This window comes from Erythranthe guttata, chromosome 11 (genome assembly GCF_056151865.1).
Source record: "Erythranthe guttata isolate IM_541 chromosome 11, IM_541, whole genome shotgun sequence".
NCBI lineage: Eukaryota > Viridiplantae > Streptophyta > Magnoliopsida > Lamiales > Phrymaceae > Erythranthe > Erythranthe guttata.
In genome coordinates, this window is record NC_142543.1 from 1,346,326 (window position 1) to 1,372,352 (window position 26,027).

Genomic DNA, 26,027 nt, shown 5'->3' on the forward strand with positions numbered 1-26,027 from the left:
TTGCCCTAGCGTTTCTTTCTTTTATGTATAAGATTTTTTGAATAAAATATCAATGTATATCATTATTACAGTTTGGGTAAATTACAATCAACCCCCGAGGTAAGATCTATTTACAAAAAGAATCCCTTATTTTTTCATAACTACATTAACCCCCTCGTAATTTGTAGATTTCTTACACTAACACCCTTTTGTAGGGGGAGGATGTAAGAAATTTATAAATTATAGGGGCTAAATGTAATTTATAAAAAAAGGGGGTTTTCGTAATTAAACTTTATCTAAGGGAGGGAGGTGATTGTAATTTACATATTAAAGTTTAGTGGTCGAATTTATGTTGTATCTTTAATTTCAAATAATATTATATCATTTTCTTTATTAAAATAAATAAATCCTGTGCTGTAATGTAATCTGGCAGGTCTGTTTGTCTGTTTGTTTGTATACGACACCGTTGTACAGACTACAGAGATTCCTTTGACATAATTACAAGAAAGCCCTCTCTTTTTCCCTGATATTCTTTGCCTTTCTTTTATAATTTTTCTTTTTAATAAGTTTATTATAAATTTAAAGAAAATAATTTTATTCAGGTTTTCAGGATAGATGGACCCCACTGGGAAAGGAATAAGACAACGCATGTCAATTGTCACATGCCCTGGATCCTGTCTTTTTATACGTGGCTCCCTTATTTAATTTCAAAAATATTAATACATGTTAAGCACAAATAAAATAATATTAATTAACTATATATTCATGTTGGTTAGTTCTTGATTAAACACTACAAAAGAAATGGAAATGCTAGTGCTAGTAGCCAAATAACTATAAACTAGTATTATTGACTTATTGACATTTTCTTTTTTCTTGGGCTAACAAAGGAACTCGTAGCTAATCATATAGGTATACTCAATAAACATACACTCTCGTATAATAGTTTGCAAATCAGACGAAAGGCTGTTGAAATTTTATGAGTTGATATCAAATGGCACACATTAGAATTAATAAACTCATACCCAATTCATGATATCTTCTACTATATGAAAAAAAATGGAAATAATTTGGAGAATAATTCATGGAAAATGAAATATATATTTATATATTGAGATTGAGAATATACAATTTACATTATACAAGTCAAATCATGCGTACATGTGTTGGATGAAAAGTATTTCATTTTTTATTAAATAAACCGATTCATTGTTTTTTTTTATTTATATATTTATTAATGTAGAGGCCAAGTGATATTTCGAAAAAAAATAAAGCGACAGTAAATAAATTTATTATTTTACAACTATTCTTTTTTTCATTTATGACAAAAATTAGGATTTTAAAAAAAAAAATGGGCCGAAATAAAGCCCATAATCAATCTCAAAATTAGTAAGTTGGGCTAGCCCAAAATTTCCAAAATTCAAAACACAACAAATTACATGAAAACTATTCAACAACTATAGATTTCAAATCGACCCCCCGCCCCCGACCCCGCCTAAAAAAGTGGTGCTAAAAATTTAAAATCCGTTTAATGTAAAACAGAGTCAAAACCATTTAACCGTAACTTGTGAAACTGACAGACGGAAGGGAAACTTTCTCGACAAGAACATCGGCATTGGAATCAATTCTATACGAAACGTCGAGACCTTCCAGAAAAAGGTGGTAAAGAACACTGCTAGTTGGAGAAGAATCACCGCCTCCGTTTTCAATAGCTTCTTCTTCTTCTTCTTCTTCTTGACTATTTTCTGCCGTTAAAGCATCTTCGGTTAAATTTGCAGATCCAGTATAACCTATGGGTTGATGGGGTCGGTTTCGTTGAGCCAGTGATCTAATATCCCACGAGAGCACTTGCTTTATCAAGTCTCGATATTCTTCTGGTGAAGAATAAAGTGACTTCTCTCCCTTAAGTAAATAAAAAAACGTGTTTATCGTCGAGTAAAAAAGAAACTAAGAAATGTGAAATGCGAGAAGAAAAAAAATTGCGTGACAAAGACTTACGACTAATAACCAGCAATCTGCAAGACTGGATGGGAAGTCGTCTGAGAAGTTAACGGAAGCTACACCTAGCAAATTTTCGTCCACCTGTTCGAGAAATTTGGTCGTGAATTTGTAGAAGAAAATCGAATAAATTTGGTCATAAATTGTGATTTACGAAAAATAAAGTACCTTCAACCAGTCGGGAGTTTTTGCTCCTTGAACGCTGTCGCAGTACGGCAAATAAGGCTTGATATCTAGGACAGGCTGTAATAGAATTTCAAGTACTAGGTTGTATTACATATGCCGTCGCATGTAAATCATTAGTATAAACTAGTTACATAATCTAAAAGTGAAATGATTACGGTCTTACCGATCCATCGACCAGATCAACACCAGAGAGATGCACCGTACGCCCATGTACCGCCTCCACCTAAAATTAAATAAAAATTTAATCCTTAGTACTTTGGTTTCCTAAAACTGATCTAAATAGTGTTTCTTCTAACAAAATACGTAAATGTGGCAAGTGAGCCACTACGTATAAATTATCTAAAAGGTGTTTTCGAAAATTCGAAATGTTGAATATTTCCTCCTACATAGTGTTGAACGAATTGCTTTCGTTTATAAAGTAATTACCGTCAACTGGTTGGTCTATAATTAGCTAGCTGCAAATCGTACCTTTGCGACAGTCAATCCAATAGGACATGCACGGTGAGGAGATCTTGTAGCAAAGACTCCGACTTTTTCGCCTTCGAGTCTTGGTACCCTTACCTATTGAACAAATTGTGCTACGAAAATATTAAAAAAATTAAAAAATTAACAAACAAACCAATTTGGATTTTGTAAAGCACGGACCTTTGCTTTGAATGTTGAATGAGATGGGCGCTTTCGTAACTTATCAAGATTCGTATTAAGATGAAAAACGTAGAGTATCCAACAGTGAGAATACCCTTCAAGCCCCTCGAGAGATGCTTGAGGAATCCGGGTCGAATCGAATACCAAAGTCGCCCTTGCAAGAGGTACAAGTAAAGGCTGTCTTGGAGTTCCGTTACTGCACGAGTTAATCCAATACATATATATATTTTCAAATAACTATTGATATGAATTCGTCATCAATTTTCATACATTTAGCCTAATGTTCGACTAGAATAAAAAATACCGTGTGGAAAAGCACGAGTGGACTATTGCAATGGGTGCCATTGGATATGATATAGATTCGAGCTTTTCGGCGTTACTACCGCTCAATGGTTCCCTCAAAGCCTGACAAAAATACATCCAAAATATATATTTTCTCAAAACGTACGAAAGTCGGTACTATCGTATAAATATGGATCGGCGAACTTTCAAAACGTATGAAAGTCGGTACTATTGAATAAATATGGATCGACGAACACTTCGCCAAACGCAACTACACGATTATTCGGGCAACATTTTGAATTCCAAAAATGCATTAATACTATCTCGATTCCAACAATGTAAACAGGGAATTTAGCAATGTATGACAAATATTTCGATTTCTTTTCTCAGCATAAATAAAATAAATTTAAAAAAAAAGGGGGAAAAAGGAACAACCTTTTGAGCCCTAATTCGGCCTTGTCTTTCGGCGGCGCATTTTTTCAGGGCATTCTTTAAAGAGGTTTCAAGCTGTTGTATTTTCTTAGCCGCTTCCTCATTTGATAAATTCGACTTCGATTTCCGAAAGTAAACTGAAAACGCAGCAAATACGAAACATAGTTCAGACAATCGATACAGATTTATTACTGCGTGTTCAATCCAAAATACCGCGTGTAATTATTAGGGAACTTACGAGAGATGGCGGCGGAAGCGGAGAGCGAAGCCACTGCCAAAGCGGCGGCGAGCGCCAGCCACCCTGATTTGGGGCCGCCCATCAATTTTTCACTCCCTCTGTGGAGGCAGAAAACTATTCAATATTTAAATATGTATTTATATTTATACCCCTTTTATTGTAAAAGGCCAAATGTCCGAAATTTCAATTTAGGCCCCAAGCTTTGGGCTTAATAGATTCTAGGCCCCATCATTTGGGCTTAATAGATTTAGGCCCCATAATTTGGGCTTGGAAGTTAGACCCAAATAACAAGATTTAAAATTGCAATTTCCAAGTTCATTTTAACTATCTAAATCCTAGTTACCTAAAATAACCTTAATGTATGTCCAAATTAATCATAACTCAATCCCATTATCTTACTATGTGTTCGAACAATTAAATGATTCGAGCTCGAATGTTCTGTGAACACTTTTTAAGTCGAATTTATCGTACATTGCTTGTATTTATTGTGATTTACATATGTTGTGTGATTTGCAAGCTATTGAATTAGAGTGGAAGTTTACAGAGTCTGATATTTGTTCACTCGAACTTCTTCTTAATTAAAAAAAGAAAAAAGAAAATTAATACAATCAAATAAAATTGAGATTTTTGTCAAACTAGTAGTAGCATTTAAATTTTCATTTATACTTCAAAGAAGCCATAAATCTCATCGACCCACAAACATTGACTAAAAAAGTCAACCGTTGAGTATTTACATCGCATTCATTAGGCAGGCATGATTATACTTTTTGCAATTAATGACACGCGTTTTACGATGATAAACTCAAATTACAAAAAAATCCCTTATTTAGTAGGTAAATTTTACACTGTAAATTAAATGTGTAAGACAATAAACAGTTGAGAAAAATAATTGTAATTTATAATTATCCAAAAACAAGGATTTGTTTCGTAATATGAGCATACTTTAGAAGTTGTCCGTAATTTGCCCATAAAAAAATTTAGGCCGGTGGGTGATGGATCTACATGAATGAATAATGATGATGAATGTACATATATTGTACAATAAGACTGAAATTCGAATAAACTTGATTATTTTTTGAATTATTATAATTATTTCAATTCTTGAAATTTTGATTTTACAGAACTAACATATCAAAATTAATTTATTAAGATTATACATTGTCCGTTTGTATTTATTTAAAATTTATTTTTGCATGTTTTGAGGGTTAAAATAATAAAATAAATTCAATTTAGCATTTGACATGGCTTTTGTCCCCTTGTAAAGTAACATCCTTAACAACTTTGCAATCTTCTTCTCTCTAAGCTGTAAAGCCAAACATTTTTGCCAAAGGGATCGAAAACTTTGATGCAAAGTTTACATTGGCAAAAAGGTAATTTAATGTGTTCGCTCTCAAAAGTACCTTTTTCGCACACCCAGTCAAATCAAACCATTCGATCAGTATCAGAACTCGATACTCGATTTGAGATCGTTCGACAAAACTTCATTTGAGTTTCATTTGTTAACATAAGGAGCGGCCGAATTTGACCACATAAAATATATGTAAATCAAAGCAAGCTGGTTTCGAGCTCCATTCATATTCGAATCGATTACTGCTCGTTCAAATCACGTTCAAACACAATTTTTAAAGTTTGATTAAAAAATCAAACAAACTTGAAGGGACACATAAAAAAATATATACTATGTTTAAGGTTTGGCAAGATCATGGTACGAAATAAAAAATAAGAAAATACCCATGCATTATTACAAAAGGTGGCACATATAATATCAATCAATCTATAAATCTTAAAAACGATTCCTCAATGATATGGTTCATAGATAATAAAGTAGGGAACTAATCAAATCAAGAATATTAATAAATAAAATAATAGATAATTAATGAAACTGCAATCCACTAAGATAAAAGAGAACATTTCTTATTTTATTTATTTATGCATTAGGAAAACTTCACTTTCATGCGAAAATCGAAAACCACACGACGGCTGTAAAATAGACATTGGACAAGTCATTTACGACAAACTCGACCTAAATAATATAGTATAGGGTAAATTAAAACCACCCCCTAATGTATTGTCAAATTACGAAAACCTTACTCCTGTTTGGGTAATTACAATCACCCATCAACTATAAATCTTCTTACACGTCCACCTTTGCGGTTTCAAATTTAGTGGAATCTTCTAGATTATATGGAATATTCTCAATTTTGGACTCGTTTTATCCCATTCGAGTTCCACATTTTGAAGCTAAATATCATAAGATGTGTTTTTTGGCTTGTATATATCAGATTGTGGTGCATTAGAAACTGTGATTTTGCACCAAACGAGTACAAACTAGAGAATATTCAACGGAATCTAGATATGATTATGTTGAATTGGACAACATAAGAGTAGAGATGCAAGAAAATTTATAATTAAACGTAGATGTAGTTATCCAAACAGGAGGAGTTTTTTTCGTAATTTAACCATACATAAAAGGTGGTTGTAAGTTACCCTATAATATAATATGAGTATATATAATATGATCCACCACTATATATTACTTTTAAGTACCACTAACTAAATCAATCTTGTTTGTTTTTCAAAGAAGCAATGTCCCCACAAAAGATTTGTCTTAACTTTTAAAAACAAAATTTAAGTACCTTTTTAGATAAATGCTAATCAATTTGCACAACAAATAAAGTGTGTCTTAATTAATTGTCTAATCTCAAAAAGATAGTTCATCCAAAGGAGTAAGTAGTACTCATGAAGCTTTTCTTGTTTCCTATGTCAACTAAAGTTGGATGCTTGTGTGTAAAGTATATTGGACTAGTGCTTAATAATTTACCAAATAGCACGCCATTAGTGGAGAAAATAATCACCTTTTTATTTAGTAATAAAATTTTATTTTTTGAATTTATTTGTTTCATTTTTTTCAAAGGAACTTAAAAAGTTGAAGTGGATATCAAATTGTTGCTAACTAATGTTTTGGCATCTATTATTTGACTCCAAACTTTATGTGTGTGCGTGTGAGTGTGTGTTTTGGGTGGATGGTTCTTGAATTATTACATATGATAGATATTACATGTATAAAGGTTGTGATCAATAACTTATAAATTCATGTGGTATTTGTAATTACAAATACCCCTAAAACTAATAGCCCGTTATAAACTGTTATAACAGAATGAACGAATTGACTAAATTACCATTTTATTAAACAAACAAGCTACGGGTAAATTGTTATCCCCACCAAACATGTGAGTAAATTGTTATTATGTGTTTGCTTGAAGTATTGATTTCCATGGCATGATTAAGTAGATATTGGTACATGCATAAAAGTGATTATTTGAGAGAAGCTTTTTATTGGGTCATGAAACCATTGATCACAAATTTGAATTTGAATTGTGATTTTTTTTTAATTGAAATGTTTTTCTTTCCAATAGTGGTTTTATTTTGCAATCTTTGCTTCAAGCTAAAGGGCACACTTTTAATCATTTATATATCTATTATTAGAGGGGCATAAGAATTTAGTGGAGGGAAAAATTTCCCTCGAGCATGTAGGAACCACCTCTTTATAAATTGATACTATTGCATCTTTGGAAAAAAAATAGTGCATTTAATTGATTATGTTTTTTTTAATAAATAATTTTAAAATGAAATTTTACTTGAAAGAAAATAAAAGTTCATAATTTATAACACGGCACATCACGGTCAACCCCCGATGTAAGATCAAATTACGAAAAAACCCCTCATGTTAGGTAATTACAATCACCCCTTACCAATGTATTGCTTTACATGTCCACATTTATGGGATTTTTTTCGTAGGGTAATGCATTACTAATAGATGATTGTGACTACCCAAACAAAAAGGGTATTTTCGTAATTTAATCATATTTCAAGAAGGTTGCGTAATTTAGCCTAATTATTATAGTAAAACAAACTAAACCAAACACACTAACCCATAAAGAAAAAGAATCCACCTGAGTCCAAGAAAAGTTTTTTCCTCTGTTTCTTGTTTTCTTTTTTGTCATTATTTATCTATTAAATAAATTAAATAAAAAGTTATTTAAATCTATTTAGGTGTAAGAAATTCAATTAAATAGAGGGGTGGTGAAAAGTTAGGAAAAAAGTAGGCTTGAAAAAACGCGTAAAAGGCAAGTGAAAGCGTGCGTCTGCTAAAAGCTAAAAAGGAGAAAACATTTTTATGATGATGAATTTCTTTTGCCATTAATTAAAAAAAATATATTAATAATAAAATTAAAAATTAAAAGTATCCTAAAAAAAGCCACCACTTTCCCTAATTTCGTGCAATTATGAAAGACTATGTAAATGTTGGGGCCCATTTAAACTTTTCCAATAGAAGCCCAAATTTTGTTCTAATCCTTTTTCTTGACCATGTTAGAAGAACCTTCTAATTAAGTTTGAATATTTGGCCCAATTTTATTCATTAGGGATGACAATTTAACCCGTCCCACCTGTTACGAGTCATTTCGTTCTGAATTTATCGGGTAATTCCTGCTACGTTAGTTAATGAGACGGGTGCGGATTTAAAAAATGCACCCGGAGCAAGTTCATGGCGAATATCCAACCCATTTATATATTTTTTATATTACAAAATATTAATTTCTAAATATAAAAAAGAAATTATATAGGTGAAGGGGGTGGATAAGGGGGCGGGGTTGGTTTAATAAAATCACTCCCGGAACGGGTGCGGAAAATCAACTTCGTACCCACCCATGGCCATCCCTGATTGCTCGGAACATTAGCCTCGGTTATATTGAAAGGATGAAAATATACAAAATATGCATAATTATATCAGCCTCAATTTTATTAAATGAAAAAATATAAATATTATATAAAAATTCAAATTAATATCACCCCTATATTAATTGTCAAACACTTGACTGACCAACTCATGATTCTCCTCATCTGGTTTATAAAGGTTCATTTATCTTTCTTTTTTTCTCTTTCTGTTATTATTTATTTAAGAAAAAGGGGAAACTACAGATAAATCCCTAATCCAAAACTCAAAACACAGATCAGTCCCTAGGTAGTTTCTCTAAGCAATTCAGTCCCTATTCACGCGTCTGACATGCAGATCAGTCCCTAATGTGAATTTTATATATTTTATTATATTCTCTCTCTTCTTTTTCACTCTCACCCTTTTCTCTCTCCTCATTTTCTCTCTCTTCATTTTCTCTCTCTTCATCTTCTCTTTCTTTCTTCTCTTTCTTCATTTCTATCTGCTCTCTTTCTTCTCTATTTCTTCTCTCTTTCTCTCCTCTGGTTTCCTCTTTTTCCAAAGAAAATATCATTGTAAAACCCACCCACCCCACAATGGCTACAAATGATGTATCTAATGATGTACCCACTGTGATTCTTGGAAGTTGTCGATATAAGCATCTGATAATGAAGATGAGTGTGGTCGACATTGTCGTGATCCGCAAAGATGAAGCTAATTCGCGTGGAAAGAGGGTTCGCACCGATGGCTGGTAGGTCTCCATATTTTTCTGTACTGCTGAAATGCATTTCTTTATGGTCGTTAATTATTGTGATACATAGTATAAAATATGGCACGTAATAGTATCATGCTAATATAAATATGGTATGGACGTATGGTACTTACAGTACGTAATCGTTGTTCGTATAGTATGCGTGATTGGTAAATTTGGTACTGTTGGTGGGAAAACATAGTATCATATAATGGGGAAGATAGTACGTAACCTTCATCTGAATAGTATGGGTGATAGGTAAATTTGGTACTGTTGGTGGGAAAACATAGTATAATATAATGGGGAAGACAGTACGTAACCATTATTCGGATACGTACAAGCAGGTATATCAATTCACGATTAACCCAATTCCCTCGTTTGATGAGGACTTTGACTTGTACGATGCGTGTAATGCTCCGCCCGATGTCTTTGTTAATGCAGCTGATTGAGAACTCGACCAGGACGTAGAAAGACAAAAAGAATTCATTCACAAGTGCAGTTCGGGTTTTACTGTTGCCCACACCATGGTTACTCCCATTGGTGTGAACCATTTGAAGTTGGGCAAACTTTTTCCAACTCAAATCGTGAAGAAAATGAAGCTACAAGTGCGTCGATGCACCAAGTCCATCGAGAAAGTGAAGTGAAGAATTGCAATTCTGAAGGTGGAGTAGTTCATAGTTTGATAGTGTTGAATCTAGTAATATTTGCAGTCTACATGCTATGTAAAACCTATGTACTGTTGTTTAATTAGTGAACATAAGAGTACAATGTATAAGCTGGTAAAGTTAGGGTTATTCGTGAATATAGTACGCTTTGTACACATGTGAAGTACAAGTGATTCGTGACTATAGTACGCTTTGTTCACTGATAAAGTATATGTTTGTCATTCATATAGTATTGTTACACTCTATATATTATTGTCGGGCCAATGCATCCATATGATCGCATTTGAAGACACAACTCTTCAGTTTAAGACTATTAAGAATGAATGGAGACAATGTGGGAGTTGATCAATATCGATTATGGTAACAATTGAGGAAAATATTAGTTTTACACTTGAGCATTGTAGGCTTGTATGAATATATTGTATAGTATATGAGTATCATGTATGAAATTCAACATATTTATGGGATCTTGTATTCCAAACGCAACAATAATGCTCACCTCCCTTAAAATAATCATCTAAAACATAATTTATGCATCTCCCGTACTTATTGATCATTAAAGCGTCAATGAAATTGGTACAATTCAATTCATCAAAAAATATGGTACCCTTTGTTCATCAAGTAAGTACAATGAATGCACATGTGAAGTACAAGTGATTCGTGACTATAGTACGCTTTGTTCACTGATAAAGTATATGTTTGTCATTCATATAGTATTGTTACACTCTATATATTATTTCCGGGCCAATGCATCCATATGATCGCATTTTAAGACACAACTCTTCAGTTTAAGACTATTAAGAATGAATGGAGACAGTGTGGGAGTTGATCAATATCGATTATGGTAACAATTGAGGAAAATATTAGTTTTATACTTGAGCATTATAGACTTGTATGAATATATTGTATAGTATATGAGTATCATGTATGAAATTCAACATATTTATGGGATCTTGTATTCCAAACGCAACAATAATGCTCACCTCCCTTAAAATAATCATCTAAAACATAATTTATGCATCTCCCGTACTTATTGATCATTAAAGCGCCAATGAAATTGGTACAATTCAATTCATCAAAAAATATGGTACGCTTTGTTCATCAAGTAAGTACAATGAATACACATGTGAAGTACAAGTGATTCGTGACTATAGTACGCTTTGTTCACTGATAAAGTATATGTTTGCCATTCATATAGTATTGTTACACTCTATATATTATTGTTGGGCCAATGCATCCATATGATCGCATTTTAAGACACAACTCTTCAGTTTAAGACTATTAAGAATGAATAGGAACAATGTGGGAGTCGATCAACATCAATTATGGTAAGTTTTTCGTGAATACACATGTGAAGTACGCTTTGTTCATCAAGTAAGTACAAGTCTAGTGTTGACAAAGTATCTTCGAATAGACTAGAAAGTATTTGTTGCTCATTTTTATGGTACGCTTATATTCTTTATACAAACTAATTAATCGCAAAATAAAGTACCATGTGTTCAAAAGGTAAGTACATTTCATCGAAACATATAGTACAATGTATACAATGGAAAAGTACGAGTAGAGCTAATCAATAGTATTATTAGCTCTACAACAAAAGGACAGATTGTTTATGGCACAAAAAACACATTCATCTATTTGAAAAGCGATCGGTGAGCACCTGCAGCCTATTGATAGCTTACTGCAATCTTCTTTTACATCAATTCCTGCAATTACATACACATAAAACTACAATTATAACAAATACAACGTACTATAAAGTTCAACTACTAGTACTTCCAGTAATTTCGTTCAATACCATCCAAATGCACTAGCAATACCATTGTTGCATATGACACATACTACACTACAATCAAACATTATACTATTCGAATGCACTAGCAATATCACTCAACAGCACTAGCAATACCATTGTGGCATATGACTTATACTACAGAACCACCAAACATTATACTTCAAGTACCCTGTGTCAATACCATCTAAATGCACTATTAATACCATTACTGCGCATGACACATACTATAGAACCAGTACGAAAAATACAATAAGCCTCTTTCCCATATCATAAGAATAATACCCAAGAGAAAACTATTACAAAATCATGAAATTCGACAACGAATAAATGATCTTTGCAAACCCAAACAACAGAACAACAGATATTGGAACCGATTTAATGATTAGGGGAAACACCGAATAAAGTCGAGGCATAATACCCATGAGTGGATATGTTCAAAATCATGCAATTCTATAACAAATTAACCTTTTGCAAGCTCAAGCAACACCCAAATGGGTCTGTTTCCAATAAAATGAAAAAAAAAAAAAAAAATCAAACCTTGTTGTTTACCATGCTTCACCATTGTCTATAAATGGGTTTGTTTATTTTTATTTTTCCTTTCGCTTTATTATTTTTCTGCGTTTTGTTGATTCTTCGTGCTTCGTAATTTCTTCGTTCTTTGTTGTTTCTTTGTTCTTCGTTTCTTTGTTCTTCGTTTCTTCTCTGTTTCTTCTTGGTCTGAAAATTGGTATAAACTCGCAAAGAGCGTGTAATACAAACGGCGCGTTGGAAGTTGAAAAGAAGTTATGTAAAATTAATATAAAGTAAAGGGTATTTTAGTATTTGCACATTTTATTAGGGACTGATCTGCATGTTAGGCGCGTGAGTAGGGACTGAATTGCTTGGGGAAACTACCTAGGGACTGATCTGTGTTTTGAGTTTTGAATTAGGGATTTATCTGTAGTTTCCCCTAAGAAAAATCAATACCCTATTCTCTTGATAAAAAAATAAAATAAAATAAAATAATAATAATAATAATAATAATAATAATAATAATAATAATAATAATAATAATAATAATAATAATAATAATAATAATAATAATTAGCAAAGCCCTAATAAAAAAACAGGTGAAGTACGGTTTAGTTAGTGTACCAATAAAGAATGAATATTTCTCTCCAGAAATTCTTGCACCTGAAAATACTTTCATGTCCCTATTTTCAATAAATTCCTCCTCCTTCTTCATCCTCTCTCTCTCTCCTTTTCTCTCTCCTCTCTCTCTCTCTCTCTCTACCAAATACATAAATAAATAAAAAATAATAAAGGAATTCCCCCAAACACTGCATGCTGTCTGTCTCTGCCTGTGTTCTACTTTTAACACCTTTTGGCTTTTACATGCATTTTATTATCATTTTCTTCTCTACAATTTAATTTGGTACCTCCATTTTCATCTTTTTTTTTTTATTTAAATAAAAATTACAAAGTAAAAAGTTTTATCGTCATCACCAAATTCCTACCTTTTTCGTCTTTATGAGGGTACAGGGGTGGGTGCGCAGGGTGGAAGTTTAGAGAGAGAGAGAGAGAGTAATGGGAGAAGGGGTATGTGTGTAAGATCCCTATCAAGAATCAATAATCAGTGTTTGGTTTGATTTCAGAATTACTGGGTCTGCTTTTTAATTTTAATTTGGAATAAATTTTATAAAAAATAAAATAAAAATCCAATCTTTAGATTCAGACATACATAAACTTCTGGAATTAGGATTCAATTGTTTGTTGTAATAAAAGAGAGAGCAGAAGAAAATGAGAGCAGGACTCAGCACTATCCAGCAAACCCTCACACCAGAGGCCGCCGCCGTTCTCAACCAGTCAATATCCGAGGCCAGCCGCCGCAACCACGGCCAAACGACGCCGCTCCACGTGGCGGCGACCCTCCTCTCCTCCCCGTCGGGTTACCTGAGGCAGGTCTGCATCCGGTCCCACCCCAATTCCAGCCACCCGCTCCAGTGCCGCGCCTTGGAGCTATGCTTCAGCGTGGCTCTCGAACGGCTCCCCACCGCCCAGAACACCGCGCCGCCGCCGATGGAGCCGCCAATTTCCAACGCCCTCATGGCGGCTCTGAAACGGGCTCAGGCCCACCAACGGCGCGGCTGCCCCGAGCAGCAACAGCAGCCGCTGCTCGCCGTCAAAGTGGAGCTCGACCAGCTGATTATATCCATACTCGACGATCCGAGCGTGAGCCGCGTAATGAGAGAAGCCAGCTTCTCCAGCCCAGCCGTCAAAGCCGCCATCGAGCAATCGCTGAACAACACCACCTCCACCCCTCACGCGAGCCCGAACTTTCGCGGGTTCGGGCCGAAATTGCTCTCCGGTCCGGGCCAAATAACCCGCCCGTTGGGACCCGCTCCGTTAACCAATAACCGTAATCTGTATCAGAATCCACGGCTGCATAACAGAGGTGATGAAGTGAACAAGGTGATAGAGATTATGTCGAGACGAACCAAGAAACGGAACCCCGTTTTGGTGGGCGATACCGAACCGGAGGCTGTAGTGAAAGAATTGCTGAGAAAAATCGAGAACAGGGAATTCGGAAGTGATGGGATTTTCAAGAATGCTCAAGTTATTTCGATGGAGAGATTAGGGCTTCTATCATCGAACGAGATCGTATCGAAGATCGACGAATTGGGAGGTGTGGTTGAAAGTATGATTGGGAGTGGTGGGGTGATTCTTGATTTGGGTGATTTGAAGTGGCTCGTGGAACAAAGGCAGCCGTTGGATTCGGAGATGGGGAGGGCGGCGGCAGTGGTGGAGATGGCTAAGTTATTGGCTAGATTCACCGGAGATGGTGGCGGCGGTGGTGGTGGAGAGAATAAACTATGGTGCATTGGAACCGCAACATGTGAGACTTATTTGAGGTGTCAGGTTTATCATTCTACAATGGAAAACGATTGGGATTTGCAGGCCGTGCCTATGGCTTCTAGATCGCCACTTCCCGGAATGTTCCCGAGGTATATTTTTGCATCGGTTTTTGTGAAAAATTATATGCGTTGGATAAATTAAACGACTGTTTGAGCTTCATATTTTTTTCGTATACTGTATTTTAGATTCTTGAATTTTGCAGGCTTGGAAATGAGAGATTTTCTTCGAACAATCTAGTGGAGCCATTAAATCCACTTGCGGCTTTTCCGACTCCTCTGCCTGCTCTAACAAGCCGTGTGTCGGAAAATCGGGATCATGTTCAAAGAACCGTCTTCTGCAATCAATGTTCCCAGAATTACGATAACGACCTGACAAAACTCACAGCTACCGAAGCTCAACAAGAAACATCTCTGCCGCTATGGTTGCAAAATGCTAAAATAGCAGATCAATCACAAGTATGCATCGTTCGACTTCCTAATTAGTCGCAACCAAATTTAATTTAAAAAAAAAAAAGGAATAATTCGTGATGTTTCGTTGCTTTTCTTTTTTCGTTCTTTTACAGGTGAAGAAAGATCAGGGACTTCTCTCTAAGCACAAGGCTCAAGAATTAGAAAAGAAATGGAGGGATACATGCTTGCATCTTCATCAGAATATCCGTATCGAATATCCAAACTTGCTTAAAAATCCAATCTTTCACCATAAGTTGCAAACAGATAAGCCCTTAGGAGAATCTCCGCAGCTCAAAACCAACAAAATTACCAATACGCCCCCCGGGAGTCCCGTGAGGACCGATCTAGTTCTCGGAAGAAACGAAACTGATGATGTGGCTAAAGATTTCTTAGACGTCGATACATACAAGAAACTCCTCAAGGGCCTCATGGAGAAAGCGTGGTGGCAATCCGAAGCAGCCTCTGCAGTTGCTTCGGCCATCACACGGTGCAGATTAGGTAACGGGAAACAACGAAGAGAATCGAGGGCTGATATATGGCTTTTATTCGCGGGACCCGATAGAGTAGGGAAGAAGAAGATGGCTTCGGTGCTGGCGGAGCAAATATGTGGGGCCCACCCGATAACTATATGTCTTGGTGACCGAAGAGACGAAGAAGAATTTGATTTGGGCTTTAGGGGTAAAACGGGAATCGACCGAATTACAGAGGCCGTTCGAAGGAATCCATTTTCGGTTATTGTGCTCGAAGATGTGGATGAAGCGGATGTGGTGGTGCGTGGTAACATAAAACGGGCGATCGAGAAAGGGAGGCTCGAAGATTCTCACGGTAGGGAAGTGAATCTTGGAAATGCCATCTTTATCCTCTCCGGAGATTGGTCGGGGAATGCCCCGGAAGCTTCTAGAGAAAGTACGACTGGGAATTGGCAACTGGGAGTGGTAGTGAGAGAGAAGAGCGCGAAACGCCGTAAAGAAATGGATTATTACGGCCTTTCATTGGACCTCAATCTCTCTGTAGATGACGGGTCCCACGAGTCGAGTGATGTCACTGTCGATCGTGATGACGTCATCGGTGGCCCTATAACTTGTCTACCGCGCGATTTGGTCGACAGTGTGGACGAGTCGATAGTTTTTAAGCCAGTGGACCCCATCTTTGTTAGGCGAGAGATCAAGAAGGCAGTCACGTTGAAATTCTCGACGATGGTGGACGATGACGTTGCAGTTGAGGTGGACGATGATGTCATCGAGAAGATTCTCGGTGGGTTGTGGCACGATCGGGTTGGATTAGGGGAATGGGTAGAAAAGTCATTTGGTCCGAGCTTTGATCAGCTGAAGCAACGATTGCCGGTTCGATCGAGTGATCGGAATAGTTCGGTTGTTCGGATTGTGGTTGAGTCCGATTCGGAGAAGAGTAAAGGGAGTGGTGATTGGTTGCCTAGTAGTATCTTAGTGTGAGTTCTGATGATGCCTGAGGGTATAAAATGGATGTTTTTTGTTTTTGTTGGCTTAGGTGTAAATATGAAAACTATTTGGGTATAGATGGAAATTGATTTTTTTGGATGGGTGTGGGTGTAAAAAGTGAACCGTTGGGAGTGAGATGTTGACAGTTTAACGAATCTTCAACAGCTCCCACTTCATATTTGTTTTTGTTTTCTTTATAAGTTTATAGTATAATTAATAATTAATTACATTATAGTATAATAATTAATAAATAATCAAATGAAATAAAGAGTTATGGCGATTTTTTCCATTTTTGACCCTGTTCTCTCAAATCAAATACGTCATTTGTATTTGTCATTTGTTGTCCTTTTTTTCTGAGTGAGGTGAGGGTAGTATAGTCAATTCGTGTTGTTGAATGTTTCTTGATTCGGTGTGTGACACGACAGTGGGATGATGGTGGAGGTGCAGAGATGGTCGTACTAAATGCCGGTCAAAAATGAACTTTTTCTTTTATTTTTTATTTTTATTTTGTATATTATAATATATAAATAATATTATTATATTAGGATGAATAAAGACAAGCATAAAATCTAAGATATTAGTTGAGGTTAAAGTGTTGTTTTAACCTAATTTAGTTCTCCGAAAGGACACATCAAAACAAAGCCATTGTCTTGTAAGGAATATTCAATTCATTAAAAAAAGAGAAAAAAAAGGTGCGAAATGACCTTTTTACCCTTCAAAAAGTAGAGGCTGCCATGTGATTGATTCTTTTTTTCTTTTCTTACACATTTTAAATTTTATGCAAAGTAAGATAAGAATGTATCTCAACACTTGTCATTTTGTCATTGCTCTTTTACTAGGAATATATTTTTTTTTTTAATTTTTTAAAAATAAGTTATTGAATTGTTTTGGAGTTGATGTGGCCTATTTTGATTGGTTCCAACCGGTTCCCTCCTTTTACACTCTCAACACGATTTGAATGTTTGAGAAGATGATCTTCGCGGAATTCTTTATTTTAATCGCCGGTTTTATTTAATTGAGGGTAGTATAGTACTTTCACGTCCTCAGGAATATCCATAATATAAAATGAGTTGAAAAAAAACCAAATGTATCTTTCTGTACAATAGCTGATACTAATATACTTCAAATTTCTCTCTAAAAAAAAGGAGAAAAAAAGAAAGTTCCATTATTGCCCCTAATCAAAGTAAAATTAAAATCCGTCAAACCGCAACCGATTTCGAAAGCACTTGAAGCAATTTAATGACCTGAGAAGTATCGTCGACATAATATTTGGCCATACTCGGTTTCTGACCAACCGTGCATGCAAACACTTCCGCATTTTCAGGCAGCCACTTGTTGGAAACCGAACTCGCAATAGCCTCAAACATGTCTTCATCGGACCTGTCGTCTCCTATGCACAGAACAAAATCCGCCGGCTTCCCTTTGTTTTTCATCTTTTCCATTAGATTCTTCACCACCACCCCTTTGCTCACACCCTACAAAATTAACGAAAAAGAACGTTCTCGATAAAATCAACAAAAAAAATAAAGAAATTGATTGGATATCTCCAAGAATCTTGATTTTTTTTTCTCCCTTGCAGTGGCTAGGGGTGGAAATCGGACGGCGAGTCGGAATTAGCACTTCTGGAAAAATTACGATTTTTTTGGGAACCGAAAAACTAATTCCAATTACATGCCGAAAAAAATTCGGAAAAATCAAAAATCAAAATCTTGGAAATTGGAGTGAAGAGACTTGTTCCAAAATCGAAAATTTTCAGATCAGAATCAGCAGAATTCGGTAGAAATCCAAATTTTCAGTCACGTAAAATACAATATTACGTAATTATTTCAATATTATAAGTGTAAATTCCGGGGCAACAAAATCGGAATTTTCGCAATTATTTTCAGAAATTGAAATCGGATCGAAACTCGAAAACAAAATTGGAATCTCCCATTATTTCCAATTCCAATAAAAAAAATACCCGAAAAAATTCAGAAACCGGAATTTGAAATGAAAGATATTGTTCACAAATCGAAAATTTTTGGATAGGAATCGCCAGAAATCGAAAATTCCATTCCAATTTCCACCACATCCCAAGCAGTAACAGAACCTGCACAGGGGGCCATGGCCCCCTAGTACTTCTGGAAAAAAATACAGTATCTCATACAGAAATTTGTTAATTTTACCTGCGGTTTAACCTCGACGATTTGCTGACCACTTTTGACTAAAACGGGGTCGTTAGCAAGCACACTCTCCAAATGATCAAGAAGCTCCTTCGCCTGCCACAATCCAAAATCGGGGTCCGCTTCTTGATGATGCCAAACTACAGCACTCTCCTTTTCCTCTATACAAGAACCATCCGTCGCCTCTGTGTAATGCTCCATTACCGGAATCGCAATCTTTTTCCACCCTAAATCCACCGCCAAATCGCAAGATTCCCATTCCGAATCTTCAGACCACCTAGTACAAAACAAATATCATAGTACATCCCATTTTAGTTCCAAATAATCATCAAAAAAGAAAAAGATTTAATTTTTTTTACCTAGTGAAGTAACCATGTTCTGCAGAAAGCCCGAGTTTTTCGCACTGAGAAAACCATTTACTCAGCGAAACTTTTCCTCTACCGCTAACAATAAACACTATATTCTTCGGATCACTGCACAAACTGTTCAAGACCGAAATAACTTGTGGGCCCGGTGATTTATCCACCCTATCCTGTGGGGTCATGGTGCCGTCGTAGTCCAGTAGTATAAGCCTGCTGTTTGTGCAGTTATACGCAGAAACGACGTTCTGCATCGAAAGCTTCCTAAAATTCGGACCCAACGCAATAACCCTCGAATTCAATCCGAACCCAATCCCCCAAAACCTCTTCCTACAATGCTCTGCACAAGCCCTCTCGAGATCTTGATCGAAACTTCTCGACCAATAGGAAACATCATGCGACGCAATGTACTTGTAGTGCTTCTCGTGCCTCAATTCTTTCTCGGAATCCTTCATAGTGATCCCCAGAATCATCGCGTCGGCCACACTATTGATATTCCACGGGTTCACTCGGATGGCCCCACTTAAAGACGGAGAACAACCGATGAATTCCGACACTATAATGACACTTTTCTTCGGTTTTGGTGTAGGGTTAGCAATTTCGTCAAGACAACCCTGTCTCGAAACGGTGTACTTGTAAGGAACTAAATTCATCCCGTCTCGAACGGGTGTCACCACAGCACATTCGGAAATCGAGTAGTACGCAACTTTTTCTTGAAACGAAATCGGACCCTTTACGCACACAATCGGCTGATATTCTTTACTACCGTATTTCCGATTCGTCTCGCTAGCAACTCTGTTAATCTCATCCTCAACTTCTTGAATATCTTTCCCTCGACTCCTCGGCGAATTGATGATCTGTACTAAAACAACTTTCCCCCTGTAAACCGGGTTTTCAGCTAAAAGCAAATCGAACGCCATAAACTTCAAACCAATCCCTTTAAACATATCCAAATCATCAACACCCAACAACACGATTCTCCCATCATATTCGTTCTTCAACTGCCTAACCTTCTCTATAGTATCGGGTAACGACATAACGGCTTCGATTCGGCCCATGTGGATACCAACGGGGAGGATTTTAATACCGACGGTTCTTCCGTAATAGTCCAATCCAATGTACCCTCTCTTGGATTGATAATCCAATCCAAGCATTCGACTACAGCACGACAAGAAATGCCGAGCGTAATCGAATGTATGGAAACCGATCAGATCGCAATTCAAAAGAGCCCTCAAAATCTCCTCTCTTACTTGCAGAGTTCGATAAATCTCCGACGAAGGAAACGGGCTGTGGAGGAAAAACCCGAGCTTTATCCGATGGAATCTCTTCCGCAAGAAAGTCGGGAGAATCATGAGGTGGTAATCGTGAACCCAGACATAATCTTCGTCCGGGTTGATCACCTCCATCACTCTGTCTGCGAAAACCTTGTTGGCAGACACGTAGGCCTGCCACGTGTCCTTATCGAACAGGGCCCCATGGTTGGGCGCCAATGGCAGCATGTAGTGGAAAATTGGCCAGAGGAAATGCTTGCAGAAGCCATGGTAGTACCTGTTCATTAAATCGGGCGGCAAGAAAGTTGGGACGCATTTGAATTTTTCCAGGAGGAATTGGGCCACGTCATCTTGCTCATGTGGATCCACGTCGACAGACAGACAGCCCACGTGGATGACCTCCACGTCAGCGGGAAACCCATCCCTCAATTGCAAAACTAGGGCTTCTTTATCCCAATCGAAGCACCATTTTTCCACATCCGACGATGAATCTCTGTACGCCTTCAGCGGGAGCTGGTTGGCCACGATTATCCTCCTCTCTGAACTGACGGACGAAACGGCGCCGTTTTCCGGCGAAACGGCGCCGTTTGTCGCGTCGTCGAAATCGGATATGATCCCGGGTACGGAAATCACTCTAGGGATTCGAGTCCAATCAGTCGAATAGTCGTCGAGGTTCAACAGATTGAAGCAAGATCTCGACAGCATAATTACAATAAAAAAAAATCTCAGCTTTTTTTAATTTTTTTTTTTGGGGGGGTGAATGAAACGAAACGAAACGGAAAAGCAGAGCTCAATACGCCGGCGGCCGGAATATTCTGTGATCTTGTATATTCACCGGCGGGTGTTGAAGACTGAAAGGGCGGTGTTGTTTGCAGGAAAATGGAAAATGGAGAACTGGGATTATCATTTATGCGGCGATGGAAGGAAGATTTAAATGGTAAAAAAGAAGATTTAGAAATGTGGAAGAAGATTATGGTATTATAATTATGTTTCTTGAATGAAAGGTGGTATTTTGTATATAAGGATAAGAACAGAGGACCGACTTACCAATTATGTTATTATGGGACTCCACCCACCCCCACCCCCACCACACTCTAGAAGAAATTTGATTTTTTTTTTATTAATTTATTAAATAAATAATATTCATAATTTTTTTGGTTCAAAATCAAAAGTAGATAAGGTGGAATTAGAAGTATTTATTATTTCACAATTATAGCCAGACCTTTATAAATTAACACAGTTCGCAATAGCAAATTCTATTAATTTAGGGAAATATTAAATTATCGAACTAATAATTTAATATTTTTTTACCGAATTACTCTGAATTATTATTTAATTAATCAAGTATTAATTTATTGCGATTCTAATATATATATATATATATATATATATATATATATATATATATATATATATATATATATATATATATATATATATATTAATAATAAATTAATTGTTTATCTTAGGTAGGCTATGTGGTATATAGGGGTGTAAACGAGCCGAGCTCGAGCCGAGCTCGCCTCTTTTGGCTGGCTCGAGCTCGAGCTCGAGTATATTTTGTCGAGCTCGAGCTCGCGAGCTCCTCTTTTTTTGGCTCGAGCTCGAGCTCGAGCTCGAGCTCGAGCCCATTGTCTTTTTTTTTTTTTTTTTTTTTTAAATATTTTTTTAATTATTATTTTATTATTAAAAATTATTTAAAAAAATAAAAAATAAAAACTAAATTGTAATTATATATATTTTTAATATTTGTATTTATTTCTATAATATTTTACATTATTATACATTATTTAAATAAAAATAACATATAAAAAATAAAAAAAAATAATAATAAATCCGGCTCGCGAGCCGGCTCGCGAGCTCATGAACAACTGAAAACCGGCTCGAGCTCGGCTCATCAGAAAGCTCGAGCTCGCGAGCTCGAGCTCGAGCTCGAAAATCTCGAGTTCGAGTTCGAGCTTTTTACGAGCCGGCTCTTCGAGCTCACGAGTCGGCTCGGCTCGTTTACACCCCTAGTGGTATATATCGTATGAATAAGAGAGTAAGTTATTTTTTGACAAATAATAAAAGAAGTGAATATCTTATCCAAATTATGCAAATCTTAACGGATTGTGTAATAAATGTAATATGATCCTCCTATAATAAACAAGAGCGTTATACGTAATTTTCTTAATAATATATAAATAGGAATCATTTATTTTGTATAACAAAAATAATAATTACTTTCACTTTGCAGTTTACATCCTCAAAAAAAAATATTTAATAGAAGCACAATAAATCGTGCATAATGCGCTTCGAATGAATTTTAGAAGTCGGTAATTTAATATTTTTAGTGATATTTTATGATGTCAAATGTTAAATCAATTTTTTTGCACTCATCAACTACAAAGTGAAAAACATTAAAATGCATTTTTGCTTCATTAACATATTTAAAAATTATGTTTGTTATCACATAAAAATATTTAAAGTACAAAATTAAAACATTCTAAATAAGTGTACATTAAGATAAACCGTTTTAGCGAGTTTGGTATTAACGAGTTTTTTTTCGAACGAACTTCTAAAGAGGTCTTATATTTGATTCGTACTGGCCAGTGAACTTATAAATCTCTTTCGGACTTTCAGTCCATACATAAAACTCTCGTTTTTCTTCTGAATGCTTCGTGTTTGAATAATTAAATAAAACTTAGGAAAACCCACTAATTTATTGAAATATATTAAATTGTTTTATATTTTTCAAGGAATATTCAGATTAAAAATACCTAGGATATTAACTTTTTTGTGAATCAAAATCTCACTTCAAGAATTGTAGTGATATCGTTTAAATGGTAGGGGGAGGGGGCCATATGTGGCACAAAAGAATAGAGTCCCTTCTGCCGTATCAAACGGCGCCGTTTTAAGCTTTTGACTACTGTGCCACGCTCCAGGTGGCGCCCCCACAGTGACCGACATCTCACCCAACACTAGTTCTATGTTGATGAGTTGAATCCAATGAAATGCTGCCACGTTTGCGTGATCGCGCGCGTGCAGTTGACCGCCGTAGTATGCGAAGCTGCTGCTGGTTGGTTTGATAAATGGATTGGATTGGGGGGTGCATGTGGGCCCTTTGTTGAGCGGATCCAGTCTTGAGTAAAAATCGCAAATGGGCCCCACTTTATCTGTTTCTTCGAGTAACCCAGAATATTCTGTTATTTTTTCATTATTCACATGCGGCCCATTCTTCTATAATATTATATATGTTGCGTGCTAAATCCTACATTAAAATTTACTAAATCCCACACATAAATTAAAAAAATATTCTCTCTCTACTTAAATTTTCTCTAACTTCTCTCTAAAATGATTTTATCCAAGTCACCCAAAATTTATTATTTTTTTACGTGAATAATCATAAAAAATGAGTTCCGTTTTATTTAATATTTATTCAATTTCACTAAGCATTTTTAATTATTCATATGAATTCGATTTTTTTCCTCAAATTCCAATTTTATTTTAGTTTGAACATGTGAAGATTTTTGTCAAATTCGAACTTGGAACGCTAAGGATGTTTTTAGTGTGTGATTTTGTGAAAAAAATAGAGAAAAAGAAGGATGGGGAAGGGGAAAAGAAGATTTTAGAGAGAGAAATATTTTTAATTATGTGCATGATTTGGTAAAATTAGTGTGAGATTTAGCATTTCAGATTATATATTTATATTATGTTTATCGTATATTATTCTTAACAAAATTAAAGTATAGTTTTAAGGATTTTTTTTTTCTTAGTCAATAAAATTAAAGGACCCTACTAATTTAATGAAAAGATAATATTTAACTAAGGGACTTCAAATTTCAAAGTTAATTTGGGGTAATTACGAATTTTATAACCAACCAAACATCTTACTAACCACTGCTATATATTTAAGTATTGTAATTTAATTATAATGTGGGGTCGAATCATATATTTTCCACCCCTCTATTTCTCTTCGGCTCTTAATGTTAAATTTTAAATACGAATTTTGCGAAAGTGAACATTTCATTTGATTTATAAAAAAAATTAATATTATTTGATAATATCTAAGATACAAATTTATACATACAGATTGGACCAATTCAATTTTGGACTGACTACAACAAATATAATTAAACCTCTGCAAATTAATGTAGTTCAACTAACAAAATTTTATTAATTCAACAAAATATTAATTATCACATTAATAATTTTGTACATTTTCACTGAAAAAGTCGGCACCGAAAGAAATTATTATTTAAAACGAAATTATTAATTTTTAGAGATTATACGAAATATCACAATCAGTTTCACTTTATAAGGATAACGAAATATTGTCGTTTAATGGTCGCACAAGCAAACGTGGTTGGACTAACTGGATTGGTCATAAATCGTGATCACTAAATAGCGACTTTTGTCCCCACAAAGATGGAGTATCTTTTTGTAAATTGCGATATAAGAAAGGACACGCTTTCAATTCTGTGGGAAATACTTCACATATTGCTAGTGCCCCCAAGATATTTTATAGTTCATTAGAAACCCTTTAATTTTATATATTTGTGTGTTTGGGCCCTCTTGTAAAAGAATAATGCATATTTTGTAATTAAAATCTATAAAAATTGTGTTATTATATTAATTAAAAGTTGAAACTGTTTATGTTCTTTTAATTAGATGTATAAATATTTATTTATTTGAATTTTTTTAGGAATAATTGTTGAATTGTTTTTTGAAGATTAATAAAGAGATCATGGGTCCGGCCTAATATTGTTATACGAAATAAACCTAAAGTTCATTTGGTTAAATTTATTTTAAACAATTGATAATGATAAGTTATTTTAGGAGCTGATGAATTATTAAGCTTTATTTTTTGAAATTAATTTTTAAAGTGTTTGGAGAATGTGCTTATAGATTAGTTTTACTCATTATAAAATTTTAAATTAAGATTTTTTTTTTTTAAAAAGTACCAAATACTTCGAAAGAACTTATAAATTTTTAAAAATCGTATAAACTATTTTTAACAGGTTATAAGCTTAGCCGAACACCCTTCTAGTTTTATCAAGTAGACCAAAAAGTCTATTCTTTTGAAAGATTTTTCAGATGTATAGATTATGTGAATTATTCCTTTTTGGAGGCATAAATAATTAACTTTTATGAGAGAGGAAGGGACAATGTCAAAATTGGTCAATGTTGTAATTGAAATTGGAATTGGAACAAATAAAGCAAACAACTTCTATAGTTTATTAATGGAAGCAAAACGGATATACTCTAGTTAGTAGTGCCGTACCATACATGCAATTTTAAGAAATCAGAATCTTATTTTAATCTTGAAATGGATAAGTTACGTGACAAGATTTTATCCAATTTGGTGAGATAAGATTAAGAATATGGTACGAATTCTTCATTCTATAATATATAATATTGATTTTAATATATATTAGGAAAAACAATCAAATAGTTGTTATTTCTGAAGATTAATTTAAAAAATTGGAACATGCTACATCAATTTTAATTTGAATCAAACAAATCTCAGAAATCAATAAGAGACTAATCCAAAATTAAAATTGCGGATCAGAATCTACGGAATTAGAAAAACTCAATTTCAATTTCCACCCTTGATAGTTAATAATGTTAAGAACTAGGCCTAGTAAGTTGTTTTTTTCACATTCTGATAAATAAAGTTAACCCCGATTCCCACGTAATGTATCTCGTTTCGTCAAGGATAAAAGTAGTGCCGAAAGAACCGAAAAGAAAAGTTGTAATGGATCAAAAGAAG

At 35.1% G+C, this 26,027-nt stretch overlaps 3 protein-coding genes and 1 long non-coding RNA gene across 4 annotated transcripts; 1 reads left to right on the forward strand and 3 right to left on the reverse strand.

Moving 5' to 3' along the window:
- Positions 1-1,352: 1,352 nt before the first annotated feature.
- Positions 1,353-3,886, reverse strand: LOC105961374 (tRNA-thr(GGU) m(6)t(6)A37 methyltransferase). The gene is made up of 9 exons (XM_012985600.2): positions 3,758-3,886; positions 3,523-3,656; positions 3,110-3,210; positions 2,806-3,001; positions 2,629-2,721; positions 2,324-2,383; positions 2,143-2,217; positions 1,975-2,058; positions 1,353-1,878 (listed from the first exon to the last, which is right to left on the reverse strand). The coding sequence occupies exons 1-9, from the start codon at positions 3,837-3,839 to the stop codon at positions 1,531-1,533; spliced, it is 1,173 nt and encodes a 390-aa protein (XP_012841054.2). The 5' UTR covers positions 3,840-3,886; the 3' UTR covers positions 1,353-1,530.
- Positions 3,887-11,323: 7,437 nt separating this feature from the next.
- Positions 11,324-12,417, reverse strand: LOC148766750 (uncharacterized). The gene is made up of 2 exons (XR_016034350.1): positions 12,220-12,417; positions 11,324-11,593 (listed from the first exon to the last, which is right to left on the reverse strand). It is a non-coding gene; the product is annotated as an uncharacterized LOC148766750 (long non-coding RNA).
- A 397-nt stretch (positions 12,418-12,814) lies between these two features.
- LOC105961358 (protein SUPPRESSOR OF MAX2 1) lies at positions 12,815-16,638 on the forward strand. Its single transcript, XM_088825044.1, has 3 exons — positions 12,815-14,666; positions 14,780-15,032; positions 15,140-16,638. The coding sequence occupies exons 1-3, from the start codon at positions 13,462-13,464 to the stop codon at positions 16,475-16,477; spliced, it is 2,796 nt and encodes a 931-aa protein (XP_088681170.1). The 5' UTR covers positions 12,815-13,461; the 3' UTR covers positions 16,478-16,638.
- An 885-nt stretch (positions 16,639-17,523) lies between these two features.
- On the reverse strand, positions 17,524-21,337 carry LOC105961359 (putative alpha,alpha-trehalose-phosphate synthase [UDP-forming] 11). The gene is made up of 3 exons (XM_088825045.1): positions 19,005-21,337; positions 18,649-18,922; positions 17,524-17,958 (listed from the first exon to the last, which is right to left on the reverse strand). Exons 1-3 carry the CDS (start codon positions 20,978-20,980, stop codon positions 17,683-17,685), a joined length of 2,526 nt encoding a protein of 841 aa, XP_088681171.1. The 5' UTR covers positions 20,981-21,337; the 3' UTR covers positions 17,524-17,682.
- Positions 21,338-26,027: the final 4,690 nt, after the last annotated feature.